This window comes from Zophobas morio, unplaced genomic scaffold (assembly GCF_036711695.1).
Source record: "Zophobas morio isolate AGI-343-1 ecotype UQ-CSIRO unplaced genomic scaffold, CSIRO_AGI_Zmor_V1 ptg000033l, whole genome shotgun sequence".
NCBI classification, from domain to species: domain Eukaryota; kingdom Metazoa; phylum Arthropoda; class Insecta; order Coleoptera; family Tenebrionidae; genus Zophobas; species Zophobas morio.
The window spans coordinates 1265445-1287252 of record NW_026972138.1 but is presented as its reverse complement, the minus strand read 5'-3'; the positions used below and the strand labels follow the sequence as shown (position 1 = coordinate 1287252).

The following is a 21808-nucleotide window of genomic DNA, read 5'->3' as shown; positions in this document are numbered from 1 at the left end:
AATTTTTCAATTTCCCAATTTTTCAAGTTTTCAATATTTTCAATTTTCGATTTTTTAGCGTTTCGGATTTCGATGTTTCGGTTTTTCAGTTTTTTGATTTTTAAAATTTTTAAAGTTTTCGATTTTCTGATGTTTCGATTTAGCTTTTTTTTAATTACTAACGCAAACTTGAATTTTTCGGTTTCTTGAAATCTCCGTTATTCGATTTTAAAAAAATTCCGATTTCTTGAGTTTTGAAGTTTACAATTCCTCAATTTTTTGATATTTCAAACTTTTGATTCTTCGATTTTTTTGATGTTTCGATTTTTCAATCTTTCCAGTTTTCGGATTTCGGTATTTCGATTTTTCAATTTTTCGATGTCTGGATTTTCCGATTTCTAGGTTTTTCAATTTTTTAACTTTTCTAATTACCGATCTTCCAATGTCTCGAAGTTTCGACTTTTCAGTTGTTCGATTTCCCGACACGTTGGCTTTTCGATTTGTAAAATTTTCCTATTTTCGATTTCTCAATTTTTCAACATTCAATTTTGGGAATTTTTCAATTTCCCAATTTTTCAAGTTTTCAATATTTTCAATTTTCGATTTTTTAGCGTTTCGGATTTCGATGTTTCGGTTTTTCAGTTTTTTGATTTTTGAAATTTTTAAAGTTTCCGATTTTCTGATGTTTCGATTTAGCTTTTTTTTAATTACTAACGCAAACTTGAATTTTTCGGTTTCTTGAAATCTCCGTTATTCGATTTTAAACATTTTCCGATTTCTTGAGTTTTGAAGTTTACAATTCCTCAATTTTTCGATATTTTAAACTTTTGATTCTTCGATTTTTTTGATGTTTCGATTTTTCGATCCTTCCATTTTTTCAGTTTTCGGATTTCGGTATTTCGATTTTTCAATTTTTCGATGTCTGGATTTTCCGATTTCTAGGTTTTTCAATTTTTGAACTTTTCTAATTACCGATCTTCCAATGTCTCGAAGTTTCGACTTTTCAGTTGTTCGATTTCCCGACACCTTGGCTTTTCGATTTGTAAAATTTTCCTATTTTCGATTTCTCAATTTTTCTTCATTCAATTTTGGGAATTTTTCAATTTTTCAATATATTTTAAGTTTTACATTTTGTCTATTTTCAATTTTTCGGTTCAGTTTTTCGATTTTTCAATTTTTCGATATCTCAATTTATCGATATTCCGACTGATCGATTTTTCGGGAAGCATTTTTTCTCAATGGGTATCTGCTTTAAATATATTTCATATTATCAGTAAACAAAAATTGCAAAAAAATCTTTCAAAGAAGCGGCTTTACTTCAAGGGCAAGGGGACTTCCCATTAAATGAAAACAAATGTGCAATAATAAATCAAGCGTAGTATTTCGTATTCAAGCGTAATAATATTGACACTGTGTCTAAAAATACTTTACTAATGTGTCTATTTTATTGATTGACGACATGAAGCACTTTAATACGACGTCAAGAAAACCAACACACTTTTGTTAGACGCAGCTTTTGAGGAAATCTATAATTTTATTTAGTTTGTTTTTCTTTGATCAACAATTTTCTTAACAGTTAGTGTCAATACTGATTTTTATACATATTTCAGATTTATCAGATCGTTGTGTCTACTCAAATTAATAAAATAAGATTTATTTGACTGCATTTTATAAGCAAAGGATACACGCGATAATTCATTGTTATCAAAAACTGCTTTCACTTTGACATTATCAACGACCTTACGTAGTCGACTGGAGTGTCGGGTAGCATTTTTATGTAAATTTATATCTACTATTGAAATGTTTTTAAAAATAGACTCATTAGCCAAAATTTTAATCCGCTATTACCGTCGTAAATTTTGACGTTACCATTACAAAAAGCGCTCAAATTCCAATAATTCCATTGGAGGACGCTTCTCAATGGATATCGATTTAGCTTTTCAAGGGCAGACGAGCCCCCAAAGTGTCGACATTGTCGACGCGTTTCTAGAAGCCACCATGTGCGCACCCTTCGAGCGTTCGCTTTCCCGTGACGTCAGCACCGAATCGATAATTGGGGGTGTGGTGGGAAAACTCCTGAAGGTGACCTCGACGTGCCCTTCCTGATACAAAACAAACCAGACCATTCGCGTACGTAACCTCATACGTGACCGACCACCAGTGGGATGAAAATGGTACAAGCACCTTTCGAAACCAGCGAATACGTCACGCCGGAAGTAAGTTGCCCATTTTTACCTGTAGCCGGTATAGAATTCATTCTCTACATTTTTGTCGCGCTTCGCAATTCGTCGCAACAGTCAAGTTAAAACAGTCATAGTTGCGGAGATAATTATTAAGACCCAGCACGAGCCCCAAATTCTGGAATGTTTCTTACGCCAGAATGCCCCATCTTGCGTCATGCAATTTATGCTTGGAAATTAGCAAATAGGCGCTTTACATATCCTTATCTATATTCAATTATTTTTACAATGGGTTTGGTTATTCGCTTATCATGCCTATGCATTAGTTACACCTTTATTTCACCTTGAACTAATCGTCGACGATTATGGCGCGAACCCACCGTGCATATTCCCTGAACTTGTGCTGACGTATTAGGGGGCCTGGAGACGGTGCGCATGCCGAAAGACACACCTTCGAATTCAACCTTTTGTAAGAGCGAGACTCGCTTGTGAAATCGTGGCGCAACATTCCACATTTTTGCATCACCTTTGGGATTTAAAGGCCAATAGGTGTCTAGGAAATGTGAGTTCGTGCATAGGGGCATGGAAATTAAAAGTTCGAAAACGAACAGTAAATTTGTTTTTTTTTAAAGCGTTGATTGTTATGTTTTCATGAGTCAAAATTCAGACTCTTTCTCGACAATAATATTTTGAAGCTTGATTATTGTTATTACTAATATTATTATTACCATAGAGTGAAATATGTAGAATTTCAACCTAACAAGCATTTACATGCAGTACATTCAGAATTAAGATTAGGATTAAGAAAGTTCAATTATTACGTTAAACTCTTCTGTTTGTAATAATTCGTATAGACCACCGATGGCGCGCGAAAATTCAAATAAAATTTAAATGGTGACGTCACGGGCCTAAGCTTTTCCATTTGCTAGGAACCACACCCACATTTGCCAAAATATTCACAATTTACACGTGGTATATTATTAAAGACAAAATTTGTTTTTAACAGATAAAAACTTTTGACCATATTTTGCTTTTTTTTAAGAAGGATCTTGAACGAGAACATTTTTTTTAATTGAAATATATGAATGATTTTTTTTTGATAATTTTGAAACAAAAAATTCATGGAGTCTTGAAAATGCTAAATCGGATAAAGGATTTTTCATAGATTTAGGGTGAAATCTTCAAATATACGATACTCAAGTAGATTTTAAAATAAAATTCGCAAAATCAATCTTGTAATTTTTCGAAAAATCTGGATTTATTTACCTTCGACCAGTTTTTTGATTTCCATTTTCAGAGATTCGGTTTCATAATTTTTCGTTTTTTCGGTTTCTCAGTTTTCAATTTTTCGATTTTCTAATTTTTCGCTTGTTCATTTTTCAAGTTCTTGATTTTTATTTTTCGTTTTCCCTATTTTTTTATTGTCTCGATTTTTTATCACAATTTTCCGGTTTTTCATTCCTTTACTTTTCTAATGTTTTTGTCGATTTTATAATATTTCGTTTATTCAGTTATTCAAATTTTCTTTTGTTTTTCAATTTCTTCGGTTTCAATTTTTGGATGTCTCGATTTTCCGATTTCATTAATTTTCAATATTTCGATTTTACAATTCTTTGTTTTTTCGATTTTTCGATGATTCAATTGCTTGATATCTCGACTTCTTGATTTTTCGATTTTTAAAATCTCAGATTGTTCGAATTTTTGATTTCTCAGTTCTTCAATTTGTCTTCGATTTTTCGGCTTCAATTCTTTGAAATTTCAATTTCAGGATTTTTCAGTTGTTTGATTCAATTTTACATTTTTTCGTTTTTTAAATGTTTCGATTTTTGTTCAATTTTTTGATTTTTCGATTTTTTTTTTGTTAAAAATTTTCCTAGTTTTTACAAGTTTTACGATTCTTCAATTTTTCAAGTTCTGACGTTCTTTTGACTTTTCGACTTTTAGATTTTTCGAAATTTTGATTTTCCTATTTCTCGAATTCCCGACTTCTCAATGTTTTGATTCCTTGACGTCTCGACTTCTCGATTTTTCAATTTTTCATTTCTACAATTTTCCAATTTTTCGATTTTTTAATTTTTTGCTTTTTCGATTTTTAAAATTTTCGGTTTTCCGAATTTTTGATTTCTCGAACTTTCAATTTTTAAATTCTTCAATTTTTCAGTTTTTCGATGTATCGATTTATCAATTTTTCGATATTTCACTTTTGGGATTTTTCAACACTTTGATCCTTAAATTTTTTGATTTTTGGTTTCGATTTTTCGGTTTTCGTTTTCTCGATTTTTTAACTTCCGACTTCTCAAGTGTTAAATATTTCAGTTTCAGGACTTTTCAGTTATTCGATTCTGCAATTTTTCAAGTTTCCGGCTTTTTAAATTTTTCGATTTTTAATTTTTCAATATTTGGATTACTGGATTTATCGAGATTTCGATGTTTCAATTTTTGTTCAATTTCCCGATTATTCAATTTTTTGATTTTTCGATTTTTTTAATTAAAAATTTTCCTAGTTTTTACAAGTTTTGTTTTTGCAATTTTTCGATTTTATGCTATTTCGATTTCTCGATTTGGGTTTTAGATTTTTCAGTTTTTTGATTGTCTGATTTTTCAAATTTCTCGACTTTTAGATTTTTAAAATTTTCCGAATTTTTTATTTTTCAAGTTTTCGATAGTTCAATTTTGGGAATTTTTCAGTTTGTCGCTTTATGCTTTTCAATATTTTGAATTTTAGATTTTTCGTTTTTTTGGTGTTTAGATTGTTTAATCTTTCGATTTTTCGACTTTTTGAATTTCGATATTTCGTTTTTTCGATTTTTGTAATACATATTTTGATTACTGGATTCCTCGATGTTTCGACATTTCAATTTTTCGATTTCCAAATTTTTCAAGACTTCAACATTGGGATTTTTAAATTTTTCAATTTTTAAACTTTTTACATTTTTCGATTGTCCATTTTTTCGATTTTTTGATGCTTCGATTTAGCTATTCTTTTAATTTTTAAAGCGTACTTCTATTTTTCGATTTCTGGAAACCTGCGTTATTCGATTTTTAAATTCTTCTGTTTTTCGATTTTTCAAGTTTTCGATTTTTCATTTTTTCGACATTCAATTTTGGGATTTTTTGAATTTTTGGAGTTTTCATTTCTCAGTATTTTCCCGTTTTTTTTTTTTGGAGTGTCGATTGCTTTATCTTTTGATTTTTCGAACTTTCGGATTTCGATTTTTCAATTTTTTGATTTATAAAATATTCGGATTTCTTGATTTATCAGTACATTTAAAATAAAAAAAAAATGTTTACAATTTTTCGATTGCTCGAATTCTCTTTGTTTCCACATTAAAATTTTTCGATTTCCCAATTTTTTAAAATTTTAGTTTTGGAATTTTTCAATTTTTCGATTTTACGAATTTTTGATGTTTCGATTTGGGAATTTTTTAATTTTTAATGTATGCGTTTTTTCTTTTTCTTTCATTTTTTAATTTTTTCATTTTTCAGAGTTTCGGTTTCATAATTTTTCTTTTTTCAACTTTAATTCTTTGAATTTCTCAATTTCCTTACTTTAAATTTTTACAATTTTTCGTTTCTTGAGTTTTTCAGTTTTCCAATGTTTCGATATTACAAATTTTTATTTTTTGATTTTTCAGTTTCTCAATTTTCAATTTTTCGATTTTTAAATTTTTCGATTTTTGTTATTTTAATTTTTGGATTCCTGGATTTATCGAGATTTCGATGTTTCGATTTTTGTTCAATTTTTTGATTTTTCGATTTTTTTGGTTAAAAATTTTCCTAGTCTTTACAAGTTTTACGATTCTTCAATTTTTCAAGTTCTGACGTTCTTTTGACTTTTCGACTTTTACATTTTTCGAAATTTTGATTTTCCTATTTCTCGAATTCCCGACTTCTCAATGTTTTGATTCCTTGACGTCTCGACTTCTCGATATTTCAATTTTTCATTTCTACAATTTTCCAATTTTTCGATTTTTTAATTTTTTGATTTTTCGATTTTTAAAATTTTCGGTTTTCCGAATTTTTGATTTCTCGAACTTTCAATTTTTAAATTCTTCAATTTTTCAGTTTTTCGATGTATCGATTTATCAATTTTTCGATATTTCACTTTTGGGATTTTTCAACACTGATCCTTAAATTTTTTGATTTTTGGTTTCGATTTTTCGGTTTTCGTTTTCTCGATTTTTTAACTTCCGACTTCTCAAGTCTTAAATATTTCAGTTTCAGGATTTTTCAGTTATTCGATTCTGCAATTTTTCAATTTTCCGGCTTTTTAAATTTTTCGATTTTTAATTTTTCAATATTTGGATTACTGGATTTATCGAGATTTCGATGTTTCAATTTTTGTTCAATTTCCCGATTATTCAATTTTTTGATTTTTCGATTTTTTTAATTAAAAATTTTCCTAGTTTTTACAAGTTTTGTTTTTGCAATTTTACGATTTTATGCTATTTCGATTTCTCGATTTGGGTTTTAGATTTTTCAGTTTTTTGATTGTCTGATTTTTCAAATTTCTCGACTTTTAGATTTTTAAAATTTTCCGAATTTTTTATTTTTCAAGTTTTCGATAGTTCAATTTTGGGAATTTTTCAGTTTGTCGCTTTATGCTTTTCGATATTTTGAATTTTAGATTTTTCGTTTTTTTGGTGTTTAGATTGTTTAATCTTTCGATTTTTCGACTTTTTGAATTTCGATATTTCGTTTTTTCGATTTTTGTAATACATATTTTGATTACTGGATTCCTCGATGTTTCGACATTTCAATTTTTCGATTTCCAAATTTTTCAAGACTTCAACATTGGGATTTTTAAATTTTTCAATTTTTAAACTTTTTACATTTTTCGATTGTTCATTTTTTCGATTTTTTGATGCTTCGATTTAGCTATTCTTTTAATTTTTAAAGCGTACTTCTATTTTTCGATTTCTGGAAATCTGCGTTATTCGATTTTTAAAATTCTTCTGTTTTTCGATTTTTCAAGTTTTCGATTTTTCATTTTTTCAACATTCAATTTTGGAGTTTTCATTTCTCAGTATTTTCCCGTTTTTTTTTTGGAGTGTCGATTGCTTTATCTTTTGATTTTTCGAACTTTCGGATTTCGATTTTTCAATTTTTTGATTTATAAAATATTCGGATTTCTTGATTTATCAGTACATTTAAAATAAAAAAAAAATGTTTACAATTTTTCGATTGCTCGAATTCTCTTTGTTTCCACATTAAAATTTTTCGATTTCCCAATTTTTTAAAATTTTAGTTTTGGAATTTTTCAATTTTTCGATTTTACGATTTTTTGATGTTTCGATTTGGGAATTTTTTAATTTTTAATGTATGCGTTTTTTCTTTTTCTTTCATTTTTTAATTTTTTCATTTTTCAGAGTTTCGGTTTCATAATTTTTCAACTTTAATTCTTTGAATTTCTCAATTTCCTTACTTTCAATTTTTACAATTTTTCGTTTCTTGAGTTTTTCAGCTTATGTTTCGATATTACAAATTTTTATTTTTTGATTTTTCAGTTTCTCAATTTCCAATTCTTCGCTTCCTTAATTTTTCAATGTTTCTTTCGATTTTATAATTTTTTGTTTACTCAGTTATTCAAATTTTATTTTATTTTTCAATTTTTAAATTTTTTTATTTTGCAATTTTTGGATCTCTCGATTTTCCGATTTTTTTAATTTTCAATATTTCGATTTTACAATATTTCGTTTCTTGGATTTTGCACTTTTTCGATTTTTAAGTTTTTCAATTTTTGATGTTTCGATTTTTCAAGTTTTTTCCAATTTTTAAATTTTTCAAAGGTTTCATTTTGTTTTTTCGTTTTTTATATTTTTTGATTCGAAACGTCGAAGAATCGAAAAATTGAAATATCAAAAAATGAAAAATTACAAATCGAAGAACTGAAGAAACGAAAACTTGAAACACTGAAAAACTAAAAATCGAAAAAAATAATGAATCGGAAAATGGGAAAGAAGAAAAATCGAATCAAATCGAAAAATTAGAAAACCTAAAAATTGTAAAACCAAAAAATCGTCAAAATTGTGAAGTCGGGAAACTGTTACACTAAAAGCTCGATAAATTGAAAAATTAAATATCGACTAATGGAAAAATTGAAAACCGAAAAATTGTAAAATCCAAAAATTGAAAAATCTCACATTAAATAAAAGAAACACAAAATCAGAACATTGAAAAACCGAAAAAATATAAACCGGAAACAAAAAATTGGAAATCGAAAAATTGCAAAATCTAAAAATTTAAACATCCAAAAGTTGGAAAATCGAAAAACAGGAAAAATTTAAAATGAAAATTCGAAGAGATGCATGTCGGGGAAAATTAAAAAAACAAAGATGAAAAATAGAAGAAACGAAAAGTTGAAATGGAAAAAGTGAAGAAAATAAAGTTGGAAAATAGAAAAATTAAAAAAATTTAAAAATGAAAATTCGAAGAGTTGCATGCCGTAAATAACGATAATAATAATAATAATAATAGTTTATTAAGCAATCCAGCCGACAAAACTGTCCATTATAGGATACAAAGAAATAAAAATCGATACTATAAAACTATTCTATGTGAAATTGAAGAAACAAAAAACAAATATGCAAAGAAAAATTAAGAAACGAAACACTGAAAAACTGAAATTAAAAAAACAAAAAATTATAAAATCGGAATATTGAAAACAAAGGACCTATATAGGAGAATTTACCGACTCTGTAGCTGTTTTTGTTTTGGGATGAATTTTCCAAGTTTTTTTTTGACAACTGAATAACTAATATTTCAGCAATAGTTGTTGAAAAATACAACACAAAAACAAAATACAATAGCTACTGTTCAATGAATAATCGCTAAGTTTTTTAGGTATTTTTGTTTACTCGCATTTTTATCGCGTGATACTACGGCTACAACAATTACCCGTAATTGATTATTGTTTCGAAAAATAACAAATATAAATGCGATAACATTCGGAGAAATCTGATAAAGAAAATGAAATACTTTGATGTCAACTGTGACGGATTTTTAATGAAATATCGATTCAAAAATAAAAATTCTCTTTTGTGGACAATAAAGGTCAACTATTGTTTTTGTTATCTGATTTCATATTTTATTTATCTTCACTGTAATTAGGAAATATCCGTTTTAATCATTAAGTTCAACGTCTGAATGAGGCAAATGCTGAGGTCAGAAGCCAGATATAGATCTTTGAAATTTTATTAATGACCGGATCGAACTTTGATATTGACGATTAATAGCAGATTATAATAGAATTATTTTGAGTAATAATTGGAAAAAGTAGATAAAGGTTGGAATTTGGGTTACCAAAGTGCACATATTTTGCAAAAAATTCTTGTTTTGTTTTGTTTCGTCTTTTACCACAGATGCCTCAACTGCAGAGCCATTTTTTCCTTGTCTGGAATGATTTTTAGTGACTATCAAAATATTATCAGTAATCAGAAATTTTGTACACATCATCAAAATCAATTAATTAATTAAAACGTCGCTATAGATTGTTTGTTACAATTCTCTAACATATCAGTACGAGATAATCCGCATTCAGTCTTTATAAATTATTGCTGATATTATGTTTATGGCACCTTTTAAGTCGCAGTAGACCTATTTTCGCTCTTTCCTTAATCTACACCTCATTTTACTTTAACAGTGTTTAGTTATACGGTGTAATTGCAACAAACGTCACCAAATTTGCCACCATGGGAGCGTGTTGTTCTCGAACTCCGGTTGTTGTCTCTGATAAGGTGAGTTCTAGTACCATTTCATTTTTATTGGAAAATACGTCAATGTAACCTTTAGTATTGTGTACTTGATTCAAAGAAATTTTGAACCTGGGTCGTGATTCGTGACTCATGTTCTCCCAGGTTACCAACAACCACTCGATTGTTGTAAACATGATTAGAAAAATCACTAGGTGCTTCGGTGATGGTTTTAAATTCCCCTGGAATGTTGATATTTCGCAAAAGCTACGTGATGTTATTTTTAATTACTTTCATTTATTACTTTTATCATTTTATTACCACAATTAATGTTGTTAATGTTGTCCTTTGTATGAGTTGCAACAAACATTCAGATCACGAGTTTCGACAATGTCGTCTGAAAGGGTAAGAGTTCAAATAATTTTTTCTTTGGTTTCATACTGGGGATTTTTAACATCTTTATTCTGGGTTTTTTGATGCGTTTATTATGAAGAGGAGGCAGAATCAATCAAATTTCAGTTTCTTTTAACACATATGCATACTTTGATGACGGCTTGAAGTATAAACATAAACAGTCGAAGTTAAATAAGTATCGTCACTAGCGCGAGGGAATTTCTGTCGAAATAACCTTCGAACAATTTTTTTTTTATTTACCCATTCATTTCTCAACTTTTGAATTATTCAGTTTTTAGAGTTCTCGATTTTTCAATTTTTCGATTTCGATTTCTCAATTTCGATGTTTCAGTATTTTTCAGTTTCTAGATTTTTTGATGTTTGGATATCTCGATTTTTCAATTTTTTTATTCCTCAATTTTTTTGATTTTTAAAATTTTAGACTTTTCGATATTTTAGTTCTTGGATTTTTCTATTTTACAATTTTTCGAATTCTTTAATTTTAGATTTTTAGATTATTTAATTTCCATAATTTTCGATGTTTCGTCTTTTTTTAATTTTTCGATTTTTCAGGTTCTTGATATTTAAATTTTTTTTAATTTTTGGTTCCCCGACTTTCTCGGTTTTTTAATTTTTCAATTTTTTATTTTTCATCTGAGCTATTTCGATTTCTCGAATTCTCAATGTTTCAATGTTTGGATTTCTCGATGTTTTAAATTTTCAATTTTTCGATTTTTCCAATTTTCGAAAAGAATCCGAATTTTTTAATTTCGATTTCTCGGTTTTTCGAATTTTCGATTTTTCCATATTCGAACTTTTTTAATTTCAATTTCTTGATTTTTCAGTTTTTGGATTTTTAGATTTTCGATTTTTAGTTCGAATTTTCAGTGTTCCGATTTCTCTGATTTTCCTTTTTTCAAATATTTGATTCACCTAATTTTCAATTTGTTGAAATTTGGATTTTTCAATTTTTCCATTCTTTAGATTTTAGACTTCGAATTTTTTACTTTTGGATTTTTCGATATTCGAATTTTCAACTTTTTTACTTTACGATTTTCGATTTTTCCATTTTTCAGTTTTCGATTTTCGATACCCGAATTTTCAATCTTTCTTATTTTCCATTTTTGTTTTTTGAATATTCGTTTTTTCAATTTTTACATCCTTCAGTTTTTAGACTTTTCAATTTTTTGACTGTTCGATTTCTCATATTTTCAATTCCGTTCTTCAGTGTTTGGAATTTTCATTTTTTTTACTTTATAATTTTTTCGTTTCTCGATTTTTCAGTTTGCGATTTTTGACTTTCCGGAAAATTTTTCAGTTTTTATTTACGCCACTGGTTTTTAATTTACAGATGTAAAAAATAAATATCACAAAATCAAGATTTTACTCTTTTTCAAAGAAGCGGGCCTTTTGTCGGCTTTTCGACGTTTTGGCTTTCCAATTTTTCGATTTTAAAATTTTTCGACATTCCAAATTTGGGATTTTTCAATTCTTTAATACCTCTATTTTTCAAAATTTCAATTTTTCAGTGTTTCTGTATTTTAAATTTTAAGTTTTTCGATTTCTCCATTTTCAGTTCCTCGATTTTTCCATTTTCCATTTTTAAAATTTTTTAATTTTAGATTTTTTAATTTTTAGATGTTTGATGATTTTTTTATAATTATTGATTTTTCGAATTCTCATTTATCATGATTTTAATGTTTCAATTTTTCAATTTTTCGATTTATCGGTTTTCTGAATTGTTGGATTTTTCATATTCTTGTTTTTTCAATTTATTAAATTCTCGATTTTTCGACTTTCCGATTTCCCAGTTTTTCAATTTTTTATTTTTGGTTTGGGCTATTTCGACTTCTCGATCGTTTAATGTTTCGATGTCTCGGTTTTTTGATTTTTCGATGTTTCGATTTTTCAATTTTTGGACATTACGGTATTTTTTCTATTTAAGGTATCTATTTTTCAAGTTTTCCGTTTTTCGATTCCTCAGTTTTTTGACTTTTCGATTTCTCATATTTTTAATTCCGTTCTACAGTTTTTCGATTTTTCATTTTTCACTTTTTAATTTTTTGATTTATCGATTTTTCTGTTTTCGATTTTTGACTTTCCGGATTTTTTTTTAATTTTGTCGATTTTGGAACTCTTGATTTTTATTTACGCCACTGCTTTTTTCGACTTCTCGGTTTTAAATTGTTCGATTTTTTAGGTTCTTGTTTTTGCAATTTTTTGAATTGTTGATTTTCCGACTTTTCGGTTTCTCAATTTTTCAGTTTTTAAATTTTCGTTTGGGTTATTCATTTAGACTTCTCGATTTCTCGATCTTTTAATGTCTGGATGTCTCGGTTTTTCGATTTTTGGGCTGTCCGATTTTTGGATTTTTCAATTTTTCATTGTGTCGATGTTTCAATTTTTGGACATTTCAGTTTTGGGATTTTTCTATTTAAAGTATCTATTTTTCAATTTTTCAATTGTTGAATTTTTGATTTGTCAGTTTGGATTTTTTTAGTTTGTATTTCTCAGTTTTTCAATATTTCAATTTTGGGAATTTTTCAATTTCTGCATTTTTCAATTTTTTGATAATTTAAATTTCAGATTTTCCGATTTCTCGATTTTTAGTTTCAGAATTTTCTATTTCCCAATTTTTCTAATTTTTTAAAATTTTGATTGTTACATTTTTTTGTTGTTTCGATTTCTCGAGATTTCGATTTTTCGACTTCTCGGTTTTAGGTTTCGATTTTCTGATTTCTTGATTTTACAATTTCTTAATTTTTAATTTTTCGTTTGGACTCTCTCGGTTTTCAGTTTTGGGATATATTTCAATTCAAGGGATCTATTTTTCAATTTCGAATTTTCAAATTTTAGGTGTTTCGTTTTTTCGCCTTTTTGCCTTTCGAATTTTTTTCATTTCGATTTTCAGATTTTCAAATTTTCAGTTTTCCGATTTCTCTGAATTAAAAATCGAAAAGTAGAAGGGTTGAAAATTTGAGTATCGAAAATCGAAAACTCGAGAAATCAAAAAATTGAAAATTGAAAAGTCTAAAATCTATAGAATGGAGAAATTGAAAAATCGAAAATTCAACAAATCAAAAATCGGAACTTTGACTTTTCAATTTTTTGGCTTTGATTTCACATATATCAATTCAGTTCTTCAGTTTATGGATTTTTTATTTTTTTTACTTTTTAATTTTTCGATGTATTTCTCGGTTTTTCAGTTTTCGATTTTTGATTTTCCGGAAAATTTTCCAATTTTTTCAATTTTGGAACTTTCGATTTTCAATTTTTCAATTTTTAATTTTTCGTTTGTGCTATCTCGGTTTTCAGTTTGGGATATATTTCAATTCAAGGGATCTATTTTTCAATTTTTCGCATCTTCAGTTTTAGATTTTTCAATTTCGAATTTTCAAATTTTAGGTGTTTCGTTTTTTCGCCTTTTTGCCTTTAGAATCTTTTTAATTTCGATTTTCAGATTTTCGAATTTTCAGTTTTCCGATTTCTCTGAATTAAAAATCGAAAAGTAGAAGGGTTGAAAATTTGAGTATCGAAAATCGAAAACTCGAGAAATCAAAAAATTGAAAATCGAAAAGTCTAAAATCTATAGAATGGAGAAATTGAAAAATCGAAAATTCAACAAATCAAAAATCGGAGCTTTGACTTTTCAATTTTTTGGCTTTGATTTCACATATATCAATTCAGTTCTTCAGTTTATGGATTTTTTATTTTTTTTACTTTTTAATTTTTCGATGTATTTCTCGGTTTTTCAGTTTTCGATTTTTGATTTTCCGGAAAATTTTCCAATTTTTTCAATTTTGGAACTTTCGATTTTCAATTTTTCAATTTTTAATTTTTCGTTTGTGCTATCTCGGTTTTCAGTTTGGGATATATTTCAATTCAAGGGATCTATTTTTCAATTTTTCGAATCTTCAGTTTTAGATTTTTCAATTTCGAATTTTCAAATTTTAGGTGTTTCGTTTTTTCGCCTTTTTGCCTTTCGAATTTTTTTCATTTCGATTTTCAGATTTTCAAATTTTCAGTTTTCCGATTTCTCTGAATTAAAAATCGAAAAGTAGAAGGGTTGAAAATTTGAGTATCGAAAATCGAAAACTCGAGAAATCAAAAAATTGAAAATTGAAAAGTCTAAAATCTATAGAATGGAGAAATTGAAAAATCGAAAATTCAACAAATCAAAAATCGGAACTTTGACTTTTCAATTTTTTGGCTTTGATTTCACATATTTCAATTCAGTTCTTCAGTTTATGGATTTTTCATTTTTTTTTACTTTTTAATTTTTTGATGTATTTCTCGGTTTTTCAGTTTTCGATTTTTGATTTTCCGGAAAATTTTCCAATTTTTTTCAATTTTGGAACTTTCGATTTTCAATTTTTTGATTTTTAATTTTTCGTTTGTGCTATCTCGGTTTTCATTTTAGGATATATTTGAATTTAAGGGATCTAGTTTTCAATTTTTCGAATCTTCAGTTTTAGATTTTTCAATTTCGAATTTTCAAATTGTAGGTGTTTCGTTTTTTCGCCTTTTTGCCTTTCGAATTTTTTTAATTTCGATTTTCAGATTTTCAAATTTTCAGTTTTCCGATTTCTCTGAATTAAAAATCGAAAAGTAGAGGGGTTGAAAATTTGAGTATTGAAAATCGAAAACTCGAGAAATCAAAAAATTGAAAATTGAAAAGTCTAAAATCTATAGAATGGAGAAATTGAAAAATCGAAAATTCAACAAATCAAAAATCGGAACTTTGACTTTTCAATTTTTTGGCTTTGATTTCACATATTTCAATTCAGTTCTTCAGTTTATGGATTTTTTATTTTTTTTACTTTTTAATTTTTCGATGTATTTCTCGGTTTTTCAGTTTTCGATTTTTGATTTTCCGGAAAATTTTCCAATTTTTTTCAATTTTGGAACTTTCGATTTTCAATTTTTTGATTTTTAATTTTTCGTTTGTGCTATCACGGTTTTCATTTTGGGATATATTTCAATTCAAGGGATCTATTTTTCAATTTTTCGAATCTTCAGATTTAGATTTTTCAATTTCGAATTTTCAAATTTTAGGTGTTTCGTTTTTTCGCCTTTTTGCCTTTCGAATTTTTTTAATTTCGATTTTCAGATTTTCAAATTTTCAGTTTTCCGATTTCTCTGAATTAAAAATCGAAAAGTAGAAGGGTTGAAAATTTGAGTATCGAAAATCGAAAATTCAACAAATCAAAAATCGGAGCTTTGACTTTTCAATTTTTTGGCTTTGATTTCCATATTTCAATTCAGTTCTTCAGTTTATGGATTTTTAATTTTTTTTACTTTTTAATTTTTTGATGTATTTCTCGGTTTTTCAGTTTTTGGTTTTTGATTTTCCGGAAAATTTTCCAATTTTTTCAATTTTGGAACTTTCGATTTTCAATTTTTCGATTTTTAATTTTTCGTTTGTGCTATCTCGGTTTTCATTTTGGGATATATTTCAATTTAAGGAATCTAGTTTTCAATTTTTCGAGTCTTCAGTTTTTGATTTTTCAGTTTTTCGATTTTTTAGTTTTTCAATTTTTTAATACTTTAATATTTAAATTTTTCTATTGCTTCATTTTTCAATTTTTGGGATTTCGATTGTTCGTTCAACCTTCCGATTTTTACAATGTTTTTATTTGTTTCATATTTATATTCATTTCATATTTTATAATTTTTTAAACACGCACTTCAGGGAAGTTCTATCGAAATAACCTTCGACTAATTGTTTTCGATTTAGTATGCTGACGAGAACCTTAGAAAAACAATTCTACTTTAATCTTCATATGGGGAAATTTTATGCTTCAACCTTTAACTCAGGTTTTCCGTAGTGGTAATGTAAACTTCAAATAAATCAGTACATAACAATAATTTCACTCTGAATATCTGCATAAATGCAAACAAAACAGATCAGGTGTTAACGTGAATCATAGACTTAGAGCTACATGAATAAAACGATAATGATAATTGTAAAAGCAAGGTTAAATGCAAGGAAGATTTTACTTGGCGACAAAAAAACAAGAAGAAAAGCACCGAAACGAAACAAAAACGTTGAATGTTTTTCGCAAAAATATTAAAAATGTCTAAAAGATAAGGACATTGGTGGTTAATAATCCGTTGTGTGCATTATGTCACGTAGTGTGGATGGTAAAAAAAAATTCACTAGAATTAAAAGTGGGGTGAGTGGTTCCCTCGACCTCAAAACTTCCCCGGATTTTGTAATATGTATAAAGTAAAAAATTTTGCGAAGTAATGAAGACCACTAATATGTACAATTAGCCTGTTTTTGTACCGTAAAGATCAACCCATTGCTGACTCAAAAACCCGATAAAAAGACATCTTCCCTTCCCATTTCCCGTCCAAAGTCCTCCGCCTTCCCCAGAACCCCGCTGACGTCACACCGCGCGAAATTTCGCCACCGCAGCATTGCATCCGATTGTCCAACGTTACGCCAACATTACGAAGGGAATTCCGATCCGTGCCTGCGTGACGACTCACACACAGACAGCCTCCACACCACACCCCTGGGCCCGACCAATCCCGCGCCTCCGACGTGGAGGCTCGCTCTGGGTACATTTGACCAGCGCGCGCCGTGCGCCGACCAGTTAACTCTCGACTTTCGAACGTCGTGCACACTCGGGGACCCGCAGAAGGCGCGAACGCGACCACGTTATCACAGTGCGATATCGACCGCGATACGAGCCACGACTTCCAAGCAAGAGCCGCGAACCAACAAGACGTCGCCATGGGCTACAAGAGGAACATGCAGGTGCACTCCGTGGTAAGCGGCGCTTTTTCGGTGTGTGTGCGGACGGCTTTCGATTCTGGTTGGCTGAAAGCGAGGGTGTGTGGCGGACCGACCAACCGCTTCGGCGATGACGTCGCCGAGCACATGGCCGGTTTTTGAGGTGGTGCATCGGCGGCTCGTGGGAGACGCGGAACGCTCGCTTCCGGTTTTTTGCAGTTAGAGGTCGGGTTTTTTGCTAAGGTCGCGTTTCGGGTGGTTTTTGTTGTTTGAAAATGTCTGTGTTTGTATTTGCGCGAATAAACATTGTTGTTATCATCAAAGGAAATAATGTTTTTAATAGTGTCTGTGAAAATAAAAAAGAAAAATACAAACAATCTCGATAATTCTTTAACAAATACGATAGTGAGTTGTAACAAACAGGTTAACAAAACAGAAAATTAATTGTAAAGATTTTATCGCTTAATCGGTCGAAAGTGTTGCAAAATACCACTAGACAAGAACAATTGAGGTAATTTTTAATTTGTAATAAGCCGGTTATCTTATCGTTTCAGTTATTTTGATAATCCCGTTTAATACAAAAACAATTCTTTTGAAATTCCAAATGATGAATGATCCAGGTTTCATCAGAAAGCTTTCGTAGGGATTAGTGTGTCGGATTTGTGGAATTATGTTCGCTTCAGTTCGTGGAAGAATTTTTTCTAGCGATTTTCGTGTGACAATGGTTTCGAATTAAAATTAAAAAAGTCATATTTATTTGCCGTCAAGAATTAAAAAAAAAATTAAAATTGCAAAACGTTCTGTTGTTGACTTATGACTTAGATTTTTGAAATTTTCGGTTTCAAAATCAACATTTTTTAAATTTCCAAAAAACTGCGGTATTTCATTCATACTTCTATTTTCTTAGAGGGTAAATCATTTATCACCTGCGCTGTTCTCATTCAAACCATTTTATTTCTGTTCACTGAAATGAAGACCGGGTGGGTGGGCGGGGTAAATTTAACTTTTTCCCACAGTCTTTTATAAGCAATCAATAGCCCCGCCCACCCACCCTCCCTTTATTCCAGTGATTACTCTTAATATTGTTCAGTCATTTACCAAAATCAGCCTTATCTTAAGAAATGCTAGCCCCGTCCACCCGCCTTCTATTTTCTTAGAGGGTATGTAATTTTCCACAGTCAGTCCTACCTTATCAAGTACTAGCTCCGCCCACCCACCCTTTATTTTCTTAGAGAGTAACTCATTTACGAAAGTCAGTTCTATCTTAGAAGGTCCTCATTCTAACGATTTCATTTATGTTCTACCTTTCATTCGCACTAGATAAAATGAATCAGTGAAATGAAGACGAGGTGGGTGGGCGGGGTTAATTATATGTTCTTTTGTCGAGTGAGAATGGGAATTAATAAAATATAGGCTGCTACAACAAGTGCTAGCCGTAATTAATTGCTATATGATTTATTTTTTATTTCAGAAGAAAAAAATGAAATAACGGGTGGGTGGGCGGGGCTAAGTTTAACTTTTTCTAACAGAGTCTTTTATAAGCAAGTAATAGCCCCGCCCACCCATCTCTCTTCATTCCAGTGATTACTCTTAATATTATTCAGTCATTTACTAAAATCAGTCAACATAAGTAATACTAGCCCCGCCCACCCGCCCTCTGTTTTCTTAGAGGGTATGTTATCTGCCAAAATCAGTCTTATCCTGGCAAATACTAGCCCCGCCCACCCGCCCTCTGTTTTCTTAGAGGGTATGTTATCTGCCAAAATCAGTCTTATCTTGGCAAATACTAGCCCCGCCCACCCACCCTCATTTTTCTTGGAAGCAATGTCATTGGCCAAAATCAGTCTTATCGTAGCAGGTACTAGACCCGCCCACCCGCGCTGTTCTCATTCTTACGATTTTATTTCTGTTCAGTTAGATCCACCTTTCATTCGGACTAAACAAAATGAATCCCCGAAATGAAGGCGGGGTGTCGAATGAGAATGGGAATTAATAAAATGTAGGCTGTTACAAAAAGTGCTTGTCGTAATTAATTGCTATATGAATTATTTTTTATTTCAGAAGAAAAAAATTAAAGAACGGGTGGGTGGGCGGGGCTAAGTTTAACTTTTTCTACCAGAGTCCTTTATAAGCAAGCAATAGCCCCGCCCACCCACCTCTCTTCATTCCAGTGATTACTCTTAATATTATTCAGTCATTTACTAAAATAAGTCTTAACATAAGAAATACTAGCCCCGCCCACCCGCCCTCTGTTTTCTTAGAGGCTATATTATCTGCCAAAATCAGTCTTATCTTGGCAAATCCTAGCTCCGCCCACCCACCCTCCATTTTCTTGGAAAGTATGTCATTGGCCAAAATGAGTCTTATCGTAGCAGGTACTAGCCCCGCTCACCCGCGCTGTTCCGATTCTTACGATTTTATTTCTGTTCAGTAGGAGATCCACCTTTCATTCGGGCTAAATAAAATGAATCACTGAAATGAAGGAGGGGTGGGTGGGCGGGGTTAATTATATGTTCTTTTGTCGAGTGAGAATAGAAATTAATAAAATGCAGGCTGTTAAAAAAAGTGCTAGTCGTCATTATTTGCTATAAGATTTATTTCTTACTTCAGAAGAAAAAACTGAAGGAACGGGTGGGTGGGCGGGGCTAACCTTTACTTTGCTTACAGAGTCTTTTATAAGCAAGCAATAGCCCCGCCCACCTACCCCCTCTTTATTCCAGTGATTACTTTTAATATTATTCAGTCATTTACTAAAATAAGTCTTAACATAAAAAATACTAGCCCCGCCCACCCGCCCTCTGTTTTCTTAGAGGCTATGTTATCTGCCAAAATCAGTCTTACCTTGGCAAATACTAGCCCCGCCCACCCACCCTCAATTTTCTTGGAAGGTATGTCATTGGCCAAAATCAGTCTTATGGTAGGGGTGGGATTTTGTTTCTTGATCGAAGTGATAAATTATCACTTGCGATAAATGTCATTGCGTAGCTTTTAAATGCAAAGTTTGCATTTATTCTTTACATAAAGGCTTATTAAATGCTCAAAAGTTTACAATTATCCTAATTTTAAGAACTTATAACTCAGAATTACGATTTTGAACTTCTATTTTGACATAAATTTCGAGGTTATGTCTCCAAAATTTATCACTTCATTCAGAGCTATCCAGAAAATATCACTCCATGAAGACTTGATTTCGTGACAGAATCGAGAAATGTGACAGAAATGTCTCACCAACTCAGCCTCTCAACCAATCAGCAAACGAGATTTTATCGTTATCGAGTTTTTTTCGATCGAGAAACAAAATCGCACCCCAGGTACTAGACCCGCTCATCCGCGCTGTTCTCATTCTTACGATTTTATTTCTGTTCGAGCTAAATAAAATGAATCACTGAAATGAAGGCGGGGTGGGTGGGCGGGGTTTATTAGATTTTCTTTTGTAGAGTAAGAATGGGAACTAATAAAACGTAGACTGTTAAAAAAAGGCGTTAATCGTAAATTTTTGTTATCCTATTTGCTATAAGATTTATTTTTTATTTCAGAACAAAAGAATGAAAGAATGGGTGGGTGGGCGGAGCTAACTTTAACTTTTTCTTACAAAGTCTTTTATAGGCAAATAATAGCCCCGCCCACCCACCCCCTCTTCATTCCAGTGATTGCTCTTAATATTGTTCAGTCATTGACTTTATTTAAAAAAATTCATTTAATTTAGAGTCCAAAATTTTTAAAATTGAAGCTTTTGGCAAACTTTGCTAAAAATCCAAAACAAAATTCTAGTATATAGGTAGATTGACAAGCAGATTCGAAAAACGTAGTTTGTTGGTCCCAGATTAAGCTTTTGAAATTTTCGATTTCAACATCAAAATTTTTTAAATTTCTCAAAAATTACCGTCTTTCATTTTGGTGATTCTGGAAATGTGGTCGGAATTTTCGAACAAACTTTGCCGAAAATGACTTCTGTACATCGAAATCACGAAAAAATGGCTTCACGCAATTTTCGAAAGTGTTTGGAAATGGTCAAAAATTCCAAAATTTTGAAAATTCAAGTTTAACTTTTTCTTACAGTCTTTTATAAGTAAGCAATAATAATAATAATAATAATAATAAAATGTAAGCTGGTAAAAAAGGCGCTTGTCGTAATTTTTTCTAATACATACTATTTGCTGTAAGATTTATTTCTTATTTCAGAAGAAAAAATGACAGAACGGGTGGGTGGGCGGGGCTAGGTTTAACTTTTTCTAACAGAGTTTTTTATAAGCAAGCAATAGCCCCGCCCACCCACCCCTTCTTCATTCCAGTGATTACTCTTAATATTATTCAGTCATTTACTAAAATCAGTCTTAACATAAGAAATAGTAGTCCCGCCCACCCGCCCTCTGTTTTCTTAGAGGCTATGTTATCTGCCAAAATCAGTCTTATCTTGGCAAATACTAGCCCCGCCCACCCACCCTCAATTTTCCTGGAAGGGATGTCATTGGCCAAAATCAGTCTTGTCGTAGCAGGTACTAGGCCCGGTAACCCGCGCTGTTCTCATTCTTACGATTTTATTTCTGTTCAGTATGAGATCCACCTTTCATTCCGGCTAAATAAAATAAATCACTGAAATGAAGGCGGGGTGAGTGGGCGGGTTTAAATATATGTTCTTTTGTCGAGTGAGAATGGGAATTAATAAAATCGACGCTGTTACAAAAAGTACTAGTTGTAATTAATTGCTATATGATTTATTTTTTACTTCAAAAGAAAAAACTGAAAGAACGGGTGGGTGGGCGGGGCTAAGTTTAACTTTTTCTTACAAAGTCTTTTATAAGCAAATAATAGCCCCGCCCACC

General features: G+C 30.4%; 1 protein-coding gene across 7 annotated transcripts in view; it reads left to right on the top strand.

Moving 5' to 3' along the window:
* Positions 1–21808, top strand: part of LOC135139720 (hexokinase type 2-like) — a 53539-nt gene that overhangs the window by 19487 nt on the left and 12244 nt on the right. Inside the window, exon 1 of one of the 7 annotated variants that reach the window (XM_064070033.1) lies at positions 2132–2195. The exons of 3 other annotated variants lie outside the window; for them this stretch is intronic. In XM_064070033.1, the coding sequence (XP_063926103.1) occupies positions 2145–2195 (51 nt within the window). In that variant the 5' untranslated portion in view covers positions 2132–2144. Of the gene's footprint in view, positions 1–2131; positions 2196–9741; positions 9896–10225; positions 10256–16837; positions 17022–21808 lie in introns of those variants that run through there. 3 more of the 7 variants (XM_064070034.1, XM_064070036.1, XM_064070035.1) reach the window with 3 other exon arrangements.